This window comes from Balaenoptera ricei, chromosome 10 (assembly GCF_028023285.1).
Source record: "Balaenoptera ricei isolate mBalRic1 chromosome 10, mBalRic1.hap2, whole genome shotgun sequence".
In the NCBI taxonomy this organism is placed as follows: domain Eukaryota; kingdom Metazoa; phylum Chordata; class Mammalia; order Artiodactyla; family Balaenopteridae; genus Balaenoptera; species Balaenoptera ricei.
Genome location: NC_082648.1, coordinates 13690246 through 13710000, shown reverse-complemented (window position 1 = coordinate 13710000; position 19755 = coordinate 13690246). Strand labels below are relative to the sequence as shown.

The following is a 19755-nucleotide window of genomic DNA, read 5'->3' as shown; positions in this document are numbered from 1 at the left end:
GAGGGCGGCTGTACTTGACGGAGCTGCAGAACAGGCACACGAGAGCGAGCGAGCGAACGAGGGAGGGAGGGAGGGAGGGAGGGAGAGAAGGAAAGAGGAGAGAAGAGGGGAGGGTTGGGGGGCGAGAGGTAAATAGTCTTAAATCGGAAGGGAGCTGCTTCTCTGTGGTCTTGACAAGCGCTGCCTGGGCTCCGCCGGCTCAGTAATAACGGAGTGACCTTTTCTTTGGCTGTATTCTGTCTGGCTGGGAAGGGATTGCATTTTGCAGCTGAGAGCCGGGGCTTCCTTCAGCTCGGCTCCTCGCGTGCTCCTGGGGTAAGTTGTCTTGAGCCAGGACGGAGAGAGACAGCCTCGGACTGCAGTTGCCTAAAAGGAGGACACCTGTGGCTCAGATGCGGTCAACACCATTACTTGGCGGATCCTTGAGGACCTCATTATTTTAAACTTAAAAAAAAAAAGAGAGAGATTCCCTCCCCCTCTTTTTTTTTTTTTTTTTTTTCCCCAAGCAATGCTTCTTTTTGACCTTTCCCAAGGAGAAGCGCTACAAAGCAGCCACTGTGCTTTCTGAACGGCCTCCCCCTGTATCGCTTAATTGAGAAGGTAAGTGCAGCAACTGGGTGTACACGCGGCGGCTTATTTGTGGTGTGTGTGTCTGCGGGTGCGCGCGTGCGTGTACGGATGTGGGCATTTTTTTCTTCTTCAGCCTCTCCTAATGAGGCATAAACGGGAGCTGCAGCCCAGCTCCGCACTGCAACTTTCACTCGGGCTGCAGCTCTGCTGAGACGGTTTTGTTGAAGCCATGTGAGGCTTCATTATTTTTATGATGAGACGTGAAATAGATGCGGGCGGATGTTGATGGAAGGAGGGAGAGCAGAGCGGCTGCGGCGCGGAACGTCTCAAGTACGACTCGAGTGGATAATAGTCAAAGTTCACGAGGAACTGCAGTATTTCCACAGCCCCGACTCCCGGGGAGACAGGGGCTGGAGAGAGTTTGGGAAGGAGATGTTCGATCTGGCCCGGCCCGTAGGAAGGGAGTTCAGTCTTAGGTGGGTTCCCGACCCTCCTCCCCTTACTTGCTGGAATTCATCACCCCACCCCCACCCCATCACCCCCCCCCTCCCCCAGGAGTTGAAATGAACATTTTTGGGTTCTGGTGGCCACTTCTGCCTCTGCCCACTCTGCCGTAATAACGAAATACCGTTCCTACGAGATGGAAAAGTGACTGTCTGCGGGGGGAGGGGGCGGTTGGGAGAAGTGGCGAGAAGAGAGAGGTTCCGTGGAGCAAGGTGCCTCTGTCCTAATAGGTTGAGATGCGAACTGCTGCGGCACATTTTTATGGGGGCTACCCAGATTGCTGTTATGAAATACAAGTCAGATTTATGATCTTTTTCATATTGAACATGATATGCTATGCTAACGCTGCATGTGACAGTTTAATCAAATCCATTTGTTACCACGACGCTAAAAGGGGCCGCTGGGATTTTAGGATTACGGGCAGAGTTAGGGAAGCATGTGGCTTTGTCATTCGCCATCATTTTGCACACTGCCACACGGCGAGGGGCTCCGTGTGTGCGCCGTGTCTCGTCTGGCCGCCCTCGTCCCTTCCTCCACCCCCCCCCACCCCCCGCCGCCGCTCCGACCCGCTCCCAAAGTGGCTTCACAATAGTCCGTCCTTCGAGGTGTAGGCTGCGCACCAGGTCTGCACTTGAGCTAAAACCGAGAGACCCCCTTCCACTTCTACCTTTGGGCTGGGCGCTCAATGCGAAGCCGCTGCAACTCAGGCACGCCTAAATCAACTCATGCAGAAAAAGGAGAAAAGTTTTGGTAAGGTTACAATCTATCATAGATGCACTTTGCCGGCGCTCGGCACTCTCGGCTACTCCAAAGCTTTCCTGCTCTTCCGCTGCTTTTGTGTCTTTCGAAAAGATCCGAAATATTATTGTTGTAACTGCTTTGAAAGACTGCTGCTTAAACCAATTAATCTTGCTAGGTGCAACAAAAACTGCTACATTCTTTGCAAATCATCCCTGTGTGGCTGCAAAGACACAACCACAAAAGGCTGGAGCATAAACTCCTCAAGGGATTCTTTGTTAGAGTGTATGTATGTTTCTTATTTTTTTTTTTTTATTTTGCATGTGAGCTGCATCAAAATTGAACTCAGTCTTGCAAATCTCTTGTTGGCCTTTGCCAAGCACTAGCACTTTGCTGCCATGGTAACTGTAATTAAACTGATAAGAGTGGAAAAATGTCAGTATCTGTGAGCCTTGCAGCTGCATTGGAGAAAAAGGGAATCAAATTGGTTCCCAGCTCCATTGCTCAGAAAGGGGAGGGGGGGTGGTAGAAGGATGGGGAGGGGGGTTGGGAGTTGAAGGGGCAGAACAGAGTTAAGCAGCTCCAGCGCCTGAGATCTGGGGACATCTATTTGCATTGTTGTCCCTTAGGGGGCTGCAGCCTGTAGGGATGCTCTGGGCCAGTGAACAGAGAGAAACAAGCTTTTAGGCCCAATCCAGTTCTCCAGTCGGGGCTGGGGGCTGGGGAGAGGATGAAGATGGGCAGGAGGAGAGAAAATCTTTTGTTTGGTACCTCTTGGCAATCGAATGGCCGGTGTTGGCCAAATTCTTTTAATCTGTGTCACTGCTCCCAGCTGCAGAACCTGCATTCCCATTTTCGCATCTTCCTGAGGCACCTCATCTCTCTGCCAACCCCCTTTATGTATTCCCTCTTCCTGTTCCTTCTCCCAAATTGTCCTCTGTGAATCTTCCGAAGGGGACAAAATGTTTTCCATTCACTACGTGTAGTTAGTCCAAAAATATAAAAGACTGGGTCTAAGTGCTGCAAACCTTTTATTATGATTATTTTTTTTTAAACCCCTGTGTGTTGTGGAGTTGTGGTTACTTTGTTGTGTTAACTACTGAAGCTGAGACTGCGTGGATGAATGGCACAGAACAAGGGAACATAATGGAGGCAATCAACCGTGAGGCCGCCTCACAATGCAATCCAGGCAATTAAAAGCTCACCAGAGTTTAAATGAAATGGTTCTACTTATTTCTGTACACCACACTGCACAGGCTATTATTTATGTCTTTTTTTAATTATGATTTCCCTTAAACTGTCAAATAACTCAGAATGGCAGGGTCTCAGAGGCAAGAAGAATTTCCCTCGGAACAATTTACGTGCCAATCTAAAACTAGTTATGAGTCCTGATGTGCTATAAGCAACTTGTGAAATGTTTCTCAGCTCCGAACACATAACTCTACCCAGACGCGTTCTGCCGGATGCTGAAGAGAGGCTGCCGACTGCTTTATGCCTGTTTAGGTACATGGCAACGTGGTGACTACAAAATAGTTCTTTTTTCTACAACTGTTAACTTGCAGAGTATCAAAAACATTTCCTTTTCAAGAGCAATGGGATGATGTTTTCTGCAAGAAGGTACCAGGATGGAGCAGAAAATATCAAACTCCTTCTACTCCCAAGGCCAAACAGAATGTAAGAGTTTCAAATATTAATTGGCCTCTGAGTGCTAAATTAAAATGTCAGCACAACAAAAACATTTTGTGAAGACAAGCAGGGTAGAGTTGTCCCAAATGTTGGTATCCCCTGTCTTGGTTGCAAAGCACTGTGAATAGAGATAGGTGACCTTCCACGCTTGATGATGGTAACACAACTCAGAGAAACAGAGCTTAGCTACAACTAAGAAGGATTTGGACAAAAAAATTTCAGCTTGGTGATATAAAAAAATAATAGCCTTATAAACTAGATAACTAGAATAGCCACTCTTAACACATCTCTAGATGTTTTCAGTCATGAAATCCGGAATGTCATTTAGTAAATCACAGCCTCTCCCTCCCCCAGGTAGATGGTTAAGAGGCACCTGGGTATGTTCTGTACTGTAATTAATGGGATTCATTCCTTGTGGAAGCTTGCGAGAAGATGGTAACTAGTTCTGATCAAAGACACTTCATTTGTTAGAAGTTCTAGAGAATGAGATTTAGTAGCGCTATCAAGGGTTATGATTAATCTACACTAGACCCTGAGCTCCTTCAAAGAAAAGGAACAGAGAGCCGGCTATAGGAATACCACCTGCTGTTCTGTACAAATCCAGCTGCTAGTCTGCAGCTCCGAGGACCACGGCTCTGCATCCCATGCAGAATGAGCAGCTACCTTGATGCCTCACTGCCGGTCCCTGCTCCATCACTCTGTCAGAGAAGTTATTTTCTAATGGAGGTTCAACATCATAACACTATTATGTGAAATTCATGTATCATTTGTAGCTAGAAAAGTTATTCTGCTGTGAGGGTACGGTGCCTTGATGTCTCTTAACAGTGTGACTAAAAAAGAAAAAGATTATAAAGATAATGAAGGTGCAGACTTCATCATCAGGCATCAGAGGAAACTGAAGAAGGTTTAGCTATTTTGGAGCAGGAAACACACCGAAAATGCTCTAGATTAGAGCTTGGCATTTCTTACTTGAGACTGTTTCAAGTGCAGGCATTTGGTGTCTTGTGTCGTTCTATGTTCAAGTTTAAAACTTTATGCCTTAGAGAGGAGGCATAATTTAGCAGCAGGATCTCTGGACTGTAAGAAGGCCACCAAGTCTAGTGCTTAACTGTCATTCAGCTTTGAGCGAGTCCCTTAACCTCTCTTAGGCCTCTGTATCATAATTTGTAAAACGAAGGAATTTGGAATCGAAGTCTACAGTACTTTATAGTGCTTGAAATGAGTTATTTGGTAAATATGAAGCTCTGAATAGTTGGTCCAGCTTTTTTAAAAGCTGGGTATTTGACATTTAGGAGAGAAGAAACTCAAAGGCAAATACCCTTTCATTGAAAAAATTTCAGTCAGGTTGTAACACCCATAGAACTCAGCTAGACTCCTTATTTATGATGGAGATATGTCTCTAAAATATATAAATGTCCCTATGTCTAGTCTAGTATGTATGTAATATATGTATATAATATATATTTGCATATGGATGTTTGTGTAACCTTATCTATATTTAGACTTTGTCTTCTATTGTTTTTTCTTTCCTCTATAAAATAAATAAGTGCATGTTTATGATAATAAATTACATAATCCTATAGTTTAATTTTATATAAAAGCATGTAGTATATAGTTAGGTCATCTGCCATTAGTAGAAGCACTGACTGATGCTTGTGAGTGTAAGTACATTTAAAAAAATTTTTAACACAATGAATACTTTGAAATATCAAGGGCACAGGGGGAAGTCTTTGGAGGCAAACAAGTATTATAACATTGGTGAGCCTTTCAGGAGACTGTACTCTGTGCTTAAGTATAAACATCTCTACTGCTAAGTGAGGTTAGTGCATCCCATAAGGGTGCACTTTCCTTCTGCCATCAAGCCCGTGTTAGGTGAAAATTTTAACCAATAAAGGAAAACTCATTTTTGACTTCTACAGCTTGTGCACAGGCTACTTTGTTAAGCAGCTTTCTTTGAGATTGTTAGCCATTTACTCATATTTTCTCCCGAAAGGAACTTCTTTATGTAGAAAATGGGGACACTATAAAATTATGTAATATTACTTAACTTCTTCGTGTATATATATATATAAAATATCAACTTTTACCAGGTGCAACATGAATTCTCTGTTTTACCACTCTATAGGTGTGACTTCGTAAATGGTTTAACAAGGACTTGACAAAGTTTGAGGCTCTTTTGTTTCCAAAATTTAGTTCGATATCTGTATGGCCCTCAAAAAAGAACGTCTGACACCCCTTGAAAAAGGCGATCTGAACTATTTAACTTGGTGGAGGTCTTGGGACATCTTCTGATTCTTTCTTGGAGTCCCAGCTCTCTTTTTTGTTCTTGTCTTCCTTTAGGTATACAAATGCTCTCAGTCCAGCCAGACACCAAGCCGAAAGGTTGTGCTGGCTGCAACCGAAAGATCAAGGACCGGTATCTTCTAAAGGCACTGGACAAATATTGGCATGAAGACTGCCTGAAGTGTGCCTGCTGTGACTGTCGTTTGGGAGAGGTGGGCTCCACCCTGTACACTAAAGCTAACCTTATCCTTTGTCGCAGAGACTATCTGAGGTAGGAATTAGCCTTGCACACCAGTGATGACTGGATTCCTTTTAAAGTACCTTTGTAAGTGTCTTTGTGGGTTTCATTTCCTTCCTGCTAGCCTCTATTCCTGAAAGATGTCCACCTAGCAGCCTTCAAAATGCTGCCAGGTGCCTGTTCCACACATGATCGCTTCAGCAATGGCCAGGAAAACACAATATCTCAAAGTGTTCCCATTTATTTGCCTTACCTGATGCTCCTACCTGGGGATAGGTTATTCCACTGCCTGTATGGAAACTGCCCATTCACATCAAGGATGTATTTGGTAGAAATCAGCATGCAGGATGTTTTATTAGCACAAAAGTGACAAGGTCAGGCTGAGCGTAGCACAAAGTAATTCAGCGATCTTTCTGTTTCAGATTTGTCAGAGAAAGTCAATTTGAAACTCTTAACTGGCATTTATTAGTAAGGTGTTTATCATACAGGGTTGAAAACTTTCCCCAAGTGTGAATACACCTCCCTCCACCCACCATGTCATTCCAGGTGATCTTCGCAAAGATAGCACTGAAAGTCGAACAGCCTAAGTCTTGCCAGTAGCTTTATGGAAAATAACAAAGTAAAGACCTCCACCATTATGGGGAAATGATAGCCACTCTCCAAACTGTAAACATCTGAATGGTTTCAGGACAACGCAGATGTTCTTGCTTCTGAAGCCATGAAGCAGACTAACTTGTATCCTAGTGTTTAGTACTCAACATATGGACTGGTATTTAAGAAAAATTATTTTGCTTTTCAGGGAATTTTGTGACTTCATTCAGCTGCAAATTACTGATATTAATAAAGTAGGATCTATCAAATTAGAGAAATGATATATGGCATCATTTGGGCTTTCATATTTGATACGATTAATCATTTTTCTAGTCTGACATTAAGTGATTCATTTTGAATTTTTTCCCTTATGACACAAAATTTATCAATCAGTAATTCCTTGGTCATTTCAGGAGGTGTTTTCTAGGGAATTTGGTGCTGCTTCGTATATAATTCAGTTACATTCAATCCAATTCAATGTTTATATATAAGAACATATTGTTTGATGAATGGTCATTACAAGAGGGTGAGTCCAGTACTGTTTATCAGATTCTACTCTCTCCCCTCTTAGGACCGCTTCATCTGACAGCCCCCTGACTAATTATAACCACTTGCTACTACTTCTCTGTGTTCCGGGGGCACAAAATACATGTAAGATGCCAGCAATGGGAATGGGAAGTGACTATAGGCAAGGAGTTCCTTAACTAACACAACTAATCAGAATTAAGCTATTCTGTGAATTCTTTCAGGCTCTACAGTCTTGGAACTTTCCTCTTGCAAATAAAAATTTCTCCTCTATTCATTGTGAATTAGAGCCTGATTTCTACGTAGAGTCTTTGTATTTGCTTTTAGTGACTTGACTTTGCTTCCTACTTTTGCTTTATCTTCCTAACCAATAGCCGTGGGCTTTTGGACTCTTGTCTTTGACTTTTGTTTACAATTGCAGTATCTCCAGTGGATTCATGTAACAACAGTTCCAAAACAAGGAGTTTATATAGTCTGGGCAAGATTAAAGTGTTCTAATAAGCAATAAAGACAAAAATTAAGTCAAATTTAAGGAGAGTCTCTTGAAATCTCTGGATATTTTTAAATCAGAAATGTAAATTTGCCAATGAAATACATGTGTCGGGAGTGAAACTGTTTTGCAGTTGTCTACATAGTAGAGAGCAGAGAGAGTAACCTTGTGTTGTTTTAATTTTCCTTATGGTAATAAAAATAAGTTGTTCAACTGGTGTTTGATAGTCTTAAGTGTATTGTTGAAGGGAATTTATCAAAATAGTTTTCATCTCAGAAATCTTTAAAAGAGTCTATATGTTGCTTTTTGTGATACAACTTTTAGTTGATTTCTCATAGGCTCAAACTTTTAATCTTGTTACCTTATTTTTAAAAAATCATACTCTTTCAAATTTAAACCCTGGTCCTGATTGCCAATATATTCATTTCTCAGAGTACAATTTCCTCTTAAATTGGTCATTACCACATTAATGGCCAGTTGTTATGTTAACAGCCTAAGGGTTGTTAACATTTCAAACTGAGCTGTTAACAGCAAGCTTATCCCTTATTTAAACTGAAGGTTTTGTTGTATATAACGTGACTTCCTTGGCAAGGAGTAATTGATCAACACTTAAAAATTGCAGAAGTGAAACGGGGAAATGGTATGTGTGTAAAACACCATGTTATGTGTTATAGATTATGCCGCAGATGTGGTATTTAGTTTTATGTGGAAAGTGTGTATCTCAGTGAAATTATGTCTATGTTTAAAAGCATATGTCTGATTGGCAAATTAAAATAGTCGGATTCTGTATGTCGAATAGACAAATACGTTCAAGCAAACGTTATTTACCAATTAATTTCTTTGAATGGGTATAAACAGGCATTCAAAAATGCTTATTGGATGCCTGCTGTGTGAGAAGCATGATTTTAGGTCACGGACAAAAATTAACTAAGGGAAAAAGGGAGGTGCACCTCAAACTGTTACTATCTAATTGTTTATTAATTACACAAAATCTGCAGTATGATCAGTGAACAAGTAATATTCTGTGGCTATTTTCCCGAGCTTTGAAAATAATTCTTCTCATTTCCCTCTTAGTTCAGTACATTTCCTTCTTGTGTTTTGCACAGCCAATGCTTAACCATTTAAATCCTATTAAAAAGTAGTTTAGTTTGGTTTTCGGGTCTTCGGATATTACATAATATCTTTGAGGCACAAACGAGCCATAAATAATTTACAGGTTTGTGTTTCTCTGTCTAAATTACTAGGCATCTAAGTAAGAATATGGAAAATGATAAAGAAAAAAATTGCTTACCTGTACCAGTAAATTATGGGTTATAGATATTATCCTGAGCCAGATAATTTTTCATATCTAGAGAAGAGTGAAATATTTTTTGCCAACTGTATTTAACTTCCTAGTTAACTTCTCCTACCAAAAGCAAACACAAAAGACACTTTTATTGCTGAACAGTGAATCTTGAAGTTCTAACACTTTATTTTGCCTTATTCTGAGTAGTGATAGTGGTGACATGTTTTTACAAGTTCTTTGAATGATGAGTACAAGAATTTAAATCATAAGATATTTTCTTTAGGGTATTAGAAACTATTACTGCAGTAAATTTGATTTTGCTTAGATTTTTTTTTTCTCCTTCGAGGCACAATTAGCTATATTTATGAAAAAGAGAAGATTTTTACAGTTTATTACTGAGTTTCAAATCTTAACAGTTCACTTTCCATAACAGGGCTGATACAATATCTTTTACTTTTCTGGAGAATATAAGATATACCTGTCTGATGAGAGGGAATTTGCCAGTTTTTAAGATTGCTCTTCATCCTCGGAAATTCATTAGAAAAAGGAACAGAAAGATTGATTTTTTAAAACTTCCTCTATTAAATACGCTTTCTGACTTAAACTATGAAGTTGGTCTGCCCACTAATATTTATATGCCAAGACCTAGAAATGAATCTGTTAAAAATGTATCCAACACATTTATATTTTTTTAATTTTTAGAAGTTGTTTATGACAAAGTAGATATGGAAGCATCTTTGTGCCTTGAACCAGAGAATGTATAAAGTAGATTAGCAATTACTGTGTAAAACTAGTCAAGTTTTAGTAATGATGTTTACAGGACTATGTAGCTACTGCTAAACTATCTAGCATTCTGATTTGAGTTTGGAAAATATGAATAAAGTAGTTATTAATGTATCATCAGTTTTAGAATTAAGATTTTATGTCAAGTGTTACAAAGTCAGAACTAGGAGATACAGCAAAATACTTTACTTCTCAATTTGGAGACAGTGTAGAATATCAGAACTTACCAGTTAAGCTGTTGGACCATTTTTGTAGGTTTTTTAATTTAAGCCTGCATTTTCTTACTTGTAGTATATTTTAAGCAGTAAGTCGATGAAGGCTGTATCTTGTATCTCTATGAATGGTGTTTTACCAGAGAATGTACTCAAAGCTGTTTGCTGTGATACTTGCCATGGAAGCTGCATACAGCTCTTCTATATGAGAAACAGAAAACGTCTTATATAAAATTTAATGCAATTTGCTATTTTTATACGTGAGGATGATTCGTTTAAAATGAAAGTGACGATGAAAGTGACGGGAAAGAACGATGCTTCATGCTCTACCACAGTTGCCAATTAACAAAAAGGATTTGAAGCTTCTATGCTGATTGCAAATTTTATGTGCTTTAATATAATATGATTTTACAATAGAAAATTAAAATTAAATGCTACATAGAGCATTAACCTGGCTATAACTTTATTTCACACTGATCAAATTTGGTACTTATAAATTTTTATATAAGGTTAACTTTATATTAGTACATAATTATGGCCTTAAAAGTAAATATAAATACATTATTAATGTTATTTTATCTGACAGTTAATTGCACAGATTATTTTTTAATGCTGACTGATGTGTTCATTCTGTTTTTCCTGCTTTGTCATCTTTTTAACATTAGGCGGTTGAAAATATCTCCCCTGGAAAGCAGTACATTATTATTTGAAATATAACTTTTTATTGTTTTAAATTCCAAAAAATTAATCTTTTATATGGAATGAAACTCCTCCCAAATAAACTTTCTTTTTCCTAAGAGCTTCATTTGAGCTTTCTTAACACTTTATAATAGTCATAACTTTCATCATATTTAAATGTCTAAGCTCCTGTTAGTATTATGAAATATTTTGGCATCTGAGTGTATTAGACTCTAGGGTCTTTGAAAAATACTGCTATATTCCCTGTAAATTATCTTACCTTATTTATAGCTTTATAAAATATTGTAATTTTAAGTCCATTTTTCTGTTTATCATAGGAAAGCATTATTGCATTCTATTTCAAACATTTTAGACTATATGTCGTTCATGGACTGGTACAAATCAGGAGTGATAATGTTGTTTTGTACAATACTTTGGCAGAGTGCCCCTTGCTTTAGGAAAAAAGGGTCGATCCACCCTAGACTTCCTGAGCAACAACCTCTCTGCAACAATCTCTGTTAAAAATATCCTATCTATCAATACATAGAGAATTTCTTATTTGTAAATTTATGTACAATATCTGTCCTTAATTCTGTAATAACACCCACTTTCAGTGAGTGAGTATTTAACTAATTATTTTAGTTTTGTGCCTTTTTGTTTTGGTTTGTTTTATAGACTTGAGATATTGTCACTGGAAATAACCCCCACCAAGAATATTAGAAATACAAAAAATACTTCACACTGTTTCTATCTCTTTACTGTTTTTTATCTTTCCATAAAGCACGGAATACTTCAGTTAGGATAGTTTTTACGCATAAGATGGATAAGTTAGACATACCTGACTTAGCAGAAAAACATTCTGTTCCTACAAGTATATTTAGGATTAAATGCATCCGGAAGAACTACATTTGAGAATTGCCAAAACTGCTTATTTTGCACTTTATAAATACATAGAACTCTGGGAAAGAATCTCTATTTTTGGTTGCTCTTAGAGTATATCAAAGTAAGCCAGCACTTCATTTATAAACTCACCATTAACTTCCATTAAGTGACTAATAATAAATTTTAATGCTGTTTTGACTGCATAAACATAATTTATTAAGGAATCTCATTTAAAAAATATGCTGAAAGTAGTAATTTTGTAAATGGTTTTGATGAATATATGCATTGTAGAAATGTGTTATGTAGTTCAGTTTTCTGCCTCACATAAAAATTATATAGGCTTAAAGAAAAATTGCACCAACCTAAATGACCCCTGTATTTTTTCTCATTACACTGTGAGTCATTGAAATATTATTTTGGTATTTGGTTTGAAAACATTTCCCAGTTCCCATGAGAATGTCTTCTATCATTCAAAATTATACACTGTAACCTCATCCCATCTTCCAAACAGAAACTAGCTAACATTTCTCACTTTCATCAATAATTGTTAAAATATATGAACTGTAAATATACGACAAGATCTTAAAAACAAAGAAAGTAAAAATAAAAATAGCAATATTCTATCAGTCGACCAGATAGCTTTTTAAAACAGCATTTACATTAGCCATGTTTATTTAAAAAGGCATTTTCCTTTCCTTTTTAATTTTTTAATCGGTTTACGTAAGCGATGACTCCTACTGATTCATGGCATTTCCCTTTGTAAGCATCTAAAGAGATGTAGGTGTATGTATGCATGCTGCACATAGAGATATTAGAATCTATACAACCTTAGAATGAGCGTTGACTTTTGTCATAATTGACTTTCTCCAGATCACCATAGTTTGGCACACTTTGAAACTTGTAAAATTCAGATGCTTGATGCCAGCTAATTCCTTAGTATTGTAAACTATAGCACTGACTTATTCTTATAGAGTGTTCACCAGTCTAAGAGGAAAGACAATTTTTATAATACTGTAGAATGCCTAAATTTATTCCCTTGTGATTTTTATCACCCAATTCTGTTTTTCTTAGCTTTGATGGAGTCTGATACTGTCTGTTCCATTTCTGTTTCTGCCATCATTGCATATTTGTTTTGATGATTAACTGTATGTTCCCCTTTTCAAGGTATTTATAAGAAATTTACTTTGGAGTGGAAGTTACATTGTGAAGCCAGAAATGTGGCATTTAGTTTTGTTTCTTATCTTAAAGCAATTTCTTTTGCTTATTGAGGTTTTTTGCCCCTTATTATCCATATGAATGGATAACTTTTCCCTAAAGGAATTAGGACCTAAACATACCGTTTTATTATATTCATCAAACATATTTACTATATTACAAACACAGTTACTATAAATCCCACATCAGTCACTTGGGCATTCACCTGTGCCATTTTTGCTTTCTGCTCTATACTATCAAAACTTCTTGATAGACCTTTTTCTTCTCAACAAAATTTTTTTAGTTATGTAAAGATTCCAAATCTTTTGCTGAATTCTTTTACTCCGTACTGTTGGGTTTTTATGATGCAAAATTGTCTAGCTGTGGACTTTACTGGTTTAAAACAAAATCACACTTGAGATAAATAATCATCTCGTAATAGTTAGATCTCTGATTTGAAGTTGGAAAATTAACATTAAGCTGCATGTATTAAGTTAGACTCTAACCAGCTTGTGTTGTTATGATTCAACGTAATATTAAAAACTCTCCAACTGGGCTACTGGGAAAATAAAAGACTCTTAAGAATTCAAAGATTATTTGCAGAGGAGTACACCAAAGCCATATTTAAGTAAAATTGTTATTACAAATTCAGTAAAGCATTGCCTACAGTAAACCCATCCTATTAATAAAAACAGAAAATCAGTTTTAGTAAACATAAATATCAAATATGACATGGATTAGTAATGGGGCAGGCAATGTCATAAAACGTGCTGATGATTACATATAATAGTAATCTAAATACCACCAAGAAAAAATAAATCCCCATCTCATTTATGCTGTGGGATCCCAACATGCAACTTCAAGGGGAAAAAGGAAGTTTTAGACATCATTAGTTTATTCTGATTTCTGAAAACTTTTAAAACAATGTCATGTTTTTATTATAGCAATTCTAACAGAGGTGCATACCAGTTTTTAAACTATTCTCTTTTTTTTATTTTTAAAAGATTTTAAAATCTCTTAAGTAATGTCCTTTGATAGATTGCTCACATTTCATCAAAAAAAATAGAATCAAGACTGTTAACACTTTAAAATACTTTATGGCATTGAGTGTGATGCTTATTTTGTGTTTATCAACCACTCAATAAAAATAAATTCTGACCAACATCTGCATATTAGACTGAATAAGATAAGTGATTAGTACCTGTGCGTTTGCTTGAGTGGAAGGGGCTGGGGGTAGATAGGTGAATGAAAAAACAATCATAACTTCTAACACTAAAAGTGAGTACTGGTTTCAATGGGCAGGTTTATTTAGTTTTGCAGGTGAGAAGTTCAGCTTTACTATACTATGAACATAATTTTAAAGCCTGTAAGTATTACACGTGAATATCCACTGAAGGATGTCTGTGCTTTGGGAGATACAAAGAAATAATACAATAAGTTATTGAATTGTCTTAAAACTTAGCAAGTAGTATTTTCTGTGGCCATTTATTAGGAAAAAAAATGAAAAAGGTTCTGAGCTACAAGAATCCCTTCTTTCCACAATGTGTTCTTGCTGAGTGGATAGGACTGGGGTTTATATTTATGATTACATGCTTTGCCATCTCTTTAACAGTTTAAAAATGAAACCATCTAGTCACTTAACAAATACTTGAGTGCCAATATTTCATTTCTATAAATAATGAATGTAGAATCTTATATTTCTAATTGATTTTGTATAAATACAAAGGTATTAATATTTTACTATATGAAGAATAAGGTAGTCTAGGGAATTTGGGAAGAACTTATTGGCAAGTTATTTCTCAAATTTTTTACAAATGATGTACTCACCATAGTTGAATAACTAAGGAAAATATGTAAAGAGTTTTAGTGTGGTTATATCACATGGAACCAGTAGGGTGAATGAGAAGAGGTATATAATCAAGAATGATTAGAAAAAAATTTTAAGAAGGGGGGTTATAAATAAGAAGTAAAAATTATGCTCTGTAAAAATCCTTTTGTAAGCCAGTAGTCCTATTATAAAAGATGAGTTTTAGGCTTCATAGTTTACTTTTAGATGCAGAGTAAGATAGAATTAGCTCTGTAAGCTTCATGCTGTTTGCATCGTTCACCTCTTACTGCAGACATTGGTAAGTTATCAACAGAGGTATAATTGACATCCGTGTCAGAACACTTAACATCCTTGTTCCCCATTTTTCCACTCAAAAAATATTATTCTATATACTCTATGTCCTGTGCAAAGCCCTAGGATACAGCACTGAGTAAAACACAGAAATAACTCCTTCCCTTAAAGAGGTTATATTCTAGCTGTGGAAGCAGATAATCAACAAACTAAGTATTGAGTACATTAGGAGATGATAAATACCACAGGAAAAATGGAGCAGTGTAAGAGGTTTGCAGAATTTGTATTTATGGGTGAGTGTGCCTGTGTATGTGTGGTGGGGAGATAAGGCTTTGAAAAATTAAACAGTGTAGACAGGGACAGCCAGGTTGAGAGGGTGACTTGAGCAAAGACCTAAAGAAAGTGAAGGAAAGAGCCATGGGGATGTATAGGAAGGACATTGTGGGCACAGGGAACAGTCAGTACAAAGACCTTGCAGTGGAAGCTTTTCTGATATGTTTGAGGAACATCAAGGATGCTAGTGTGGTTGGAATGAGTGAGAGAGCAAGAGGCAAGGTTACAGGCAGCCACTATGTGGTCCTGTGGTATCCCTGGTATCACTGTTACAACCAAGAACACACCTTATACTTTTCTAAATGTCAGGGAAGGAAGTGGTAATAACTACTGTCCGAGAACCACTGTGAAGCTTACTCAGGCTGTTAGAGACTGAATTCCATTTGGGATAACAGAACTCATCTGCTAAATTGAATGGGATTATTTTCATGTATTATTTACTGGTATTTTTTTTTTTTTGGATGTCTTTTTATTTGGCCTCAGTGATGACCCTGTGTGATTACATAATAGTTGTGAAATATGCGTCTCAAAATAGACATCAGGATTAGGTCACTTGACTGTTGCTAATTCACGAGAGATGGTATAGTTGTATGTTTGAGTTTAAATTGACACATCTACATACATCTATATAATGGAGTATTTATACATCATTATATTTCAATATGAAATACAAAGGAATGTTCATATTGATGAGCTAGGGCTGCCAACACAGCACGTATGACAGTAATACCTTGGCCAAAGATGTCATTAAACTCTGCCCTGATCACAATGTAACTGATATTTTTGAATACTTAGGTAATAAAAATTGCAAAGATAAGGATTTTTCAAAGGCTGCCAATTTCTACTCTTAAAGTAGAAACATCAGTTATTCTAGGTCTGAAAGGTGATTTTTTTTCATTATTTTAAAAGTCAAGCCAAGTCTTATTTAATGAAATTATTTTCTCGTACAAACCATTTAAAAGAACATATTCGCTCTAATTATCATCAATGTTTCCAAACCCAGCATTAAGAGAAAATACATCAAAGACATATGATTATTTAAAACAATTGAATCACATTCTTGATAAGACAGACGTTACAGAAGTGTTCTGTTTATACTTATGCTTTGCACCCCTCACCTAACCCTAGCTCACTAATTTTAATTTCGTATCAAGAAGAGCTAAGCATTCATCTTCAAAACTAAAAGATTAATATGCATTCTTATTTGTGAGAGTGGGATCTGGATATACAAGCTGTCTTTACTTTTGAAATTAAAAGTTAAATTTAAACCTTAAGTACAAATCAAAGTACTTGAGCCTGTATTTAAATTTATAAAATTATAAAATGATGCATCATGGGTATTGGTTAAGAAGCTTTACATTGAATCTTACAGAGGCACAGCATGAACGGGTGAGCTTTCAAAGCAGTGGCCATCTATCCTTCGTGCATAAAAAAATCTTGAACATAACTTCCAGAAAGCTACGAGGTGGTGGCCAAATGACTTTACAAGTCTTAATTCCTACTGTCATCCTGCACCTCCTGAGTGTTTTTTTTTTTTTTCCTATTACAGTTTCTAGCAGCCCTCCTATTCTTTTTGGTAGATGGGCATGTGTTCTAACTTCCATCTTGTCCTCTTTTAAGTTCAAACCTATATTACTAATCACTTTGTGATTCTTACCTTCCAAAATGGATCAATTTGAGCTTGATTTTAAGGAAAGGTCATTTGATCTTGAGCTGATAGTCTGCTAGGTGTTGAAATAATCTTGTCAGTGATATTTATTAAACTAACCATTATCTTTAGAATAAAGATCACATGCTTGTTTGACTAAACATGTTAAATGCTTTGTCTTCTCAGTTAACTGTGGATTGCTGCAGTGACCTGAGAAAAAAAGATATATTTTGAGGAGATTAAAATTTTTTTAAATATTTTTGATTTTCCTTTGAGGATTTATCTGCCGAGTAGTAAACAGAACCTTTCATTTTCACCACAACTTAGTCTTTCACTGTGATTCTGAAGTCACAAGCTCATCCTACATTTCATCTTAACGCATACAGTGTATTTTAAATCATTTCACTGTGTATTTCTCATTATCTGCCACGTTGTGTGTTGCACGCCCCACCCCCAACTATCATTAATGGAACATCAGTCATATTTAACTGTTATAATGCATTCGTCTGCTGATTTTACCTTCTGTGATAGTACTTTATAGAAAGAAAAATGTCACATCAGTTCTTTCTAATTCCCTAACCATCTCCCAAACCAGATGCGGTTAGACCTAATCCCTAGGTTTTAGAGGCATAATGGTAAGGAGTGCAGATGTGAGGTCTGCCCTTTTTCTGCTCCTTCCCAGCTGTATGTTCCTAGCAAGTTACTCAACCTCTCCAAGCCTCAGTTTACTTATCTGTAAATAGGAATAACAAACCCATTCATAGAACTGTCAGGAAGTGTCAGTGAAACACCATAGGGAAAGAATCAAATACACTGGCCAACACTCCAATGTGAGTTTCTGTTGTTACGAAGGAAGAATTGCACTGAGTTATGAAGATAAGATAGTTGGAAAATTAAACATGAGAAGAAGATTAAAGAAGCAGATTAAGATGAGGTTTAAGAATGATTAATAATCAAGAATATGAAATGCTACTAGCATAATAAGATCTTTTACCAACTTTTCATCTACAAAGAAGATAGATGAAGAGATGCTTAAATACCACATGCACCCAAAGCCATGAAGGAAAAAAATTATTTAAGAGTGGAGGGACTTCCCTGGTGGTGCAGTGGTTAAGAATCCGCCTGCCAATGCAGGGGACATAGGTTCGAGCTCTGGTCTGGGAAGATCCCACATGCCGCAGAGCAACTAAGCCCATGCGCCACAACTACTGAGCCTGTGCTCTAGAGCCCGCGAGCCACAACTACTGAGCCCACGTGCCACAGCTACTGAAACCTGCGCACTTAGGGGCCGTGCTTCGCAACAAGAGAAGCCACCACAATGAGAAGCCTGCGCACCACAACGAAGAGTAGCCCCCGCTCACCGCAGCTAGAGAAAGCCCGCGCGCAGCAACAAAGACCCAGCACAACCAAAAAAAAAAAAAAAAAGAGTGGAGCTTATTGGAATCTGGAAAGGGTTGTTGAATTACAATTATAGTGTATTTTACATAAAGTAAGTTGAATTTGAATCTTTGGGGAATTATTGAACATAAGATTTTCTTTGTAACTGAGGTGGTAGTTTTCTAAAATATCTTATATGCCCATGCTCTCCACACTTTAGCACGTGAAAGTTCTATGGCCTTGTAAAGCATTATATTTAATATCCCATAGGGTAGAATTATATATAAAACGTTAGCTTGCTTTAGGTTTTCTTTGTAGTCTTGATTTTTATATCTTTTTCCTCGGGTGGCAAGGACAATTGAATGCCAGTATCTTAACTGGTATTCCTTTTCACAGTGTTCTCTAAACGTTTTGATTATATACCTTTATTCCTAAGGAAATCTAAGTGGGCACCCTCAATTTAAATATATATTTATAAATCATAAATACTCCATTGTACATTTTTTAATTAGGAAAACAATATGTAAAGCCTAAGATATCAAATAAATAGAAAGGCTATTCCTTGTTTAAACATCCCTGGGATTTATGTACCCCCAATTTGGAGAGCAGTCTTATTTTTTAATACTTAGTTTGTTAAGCTTGATTGAAAGTTGTTTGGTAGTGATATGTGTGAATAAAAGGAGGGGAGTACCAATACCTGGGAAAAGAGTTGTAAAAGAGAGATGTAGTAATTGTTTGGAAGAAAAGGACTAAACATGGGCTAATATACCTGACTGTGTTCATTTAATATTAAATCAAGGTTTGCTTTGATGACAAACACCCAGTGCATGTGGACTCTTTCTAATACTGTGCTATAGCCAATGGCAACATTAATATAAGGCAGGGTTTCTCTCCCTCCCCGGCAACCCCCCATTCAGGACACAGTGAGATTTTAGACAGATAAATGCTAAAAGAACCCTATGTACCAAAGGCAGTGTTTACCGCATGTAATACATATCATTGTTTGTCTCCTGTAGTGAAAAATACTTGTGTCGTGCTGGTAAAATGCACCCCTGACAGACCAGTGCTTGCTATTATAGGGTCCATTGCTTAAAAAAAATGATACACTGACAGAAATACAATTTAAGAAAATTTAACACCAAGGGTAGTCAACCATGTAGACTACTATTAAGGGGCCAAAACTCAAGGCCAGGGGTTTATTTTAAAAAGAGGCACAGTTTATTTGCTAGTAGTAGGCAAAGTTAAAAGAAAAAAAAAATCGAACTTGAATTCCTTGCTCTCTAGTCTGTAGAAAATTAATGAAAGCAACAGTTCAATAAGATTTTATTGCAGAAATGTTTAAGTGAAACATTTTAAGAAGGCTTCGGAATTTTTAAACAGTTACTTACCATTTGGAAAGCTGTAACACTGCAGTGCATAGCAAATTGTTAGCATTGGATCCTAGGCACACCCACTGATTTTCTTAAAATGTGTAGTCAGAGCTGGTTAGTCTGAAATCACTTTGTTCATTTCACTTCTGTGTGTGTAGCTTATAAATATATTTGAGATTGACAGGTTAGCAGCACCCACAACTACTACAATTTAAAATGTAAGCTATTGTCCAGGTACCCTTATGGGCA

The 19755-nt window shown here is 37.1% G+C and overlaps 1 protein-coding gene across 1 annotated transcript in view; it reads left to right on the top strand.

The window, feature by feature from the left end:
- LMO3 (LIM domain only 3) overlaps positions 1-19755 on the top strand; it is a 57474-nt gene that overhangs the window by 1483 nt on the left and 36236 nt on the right. The window contains exons 3-4 of the mRNA XM_059934509.1: positions 534-600; positions 5839-6052. Of these exons, the coding sequence (XP_059790492.1) occupies positions 5847-6052 (206 nt within the window). The 5' untranslated portion in view covers positions 534-600; positions 5839-5846. The remainder of the gene's footprint in view (positions 1-533; positions 601-5838; positions 6053-19755) is intronic.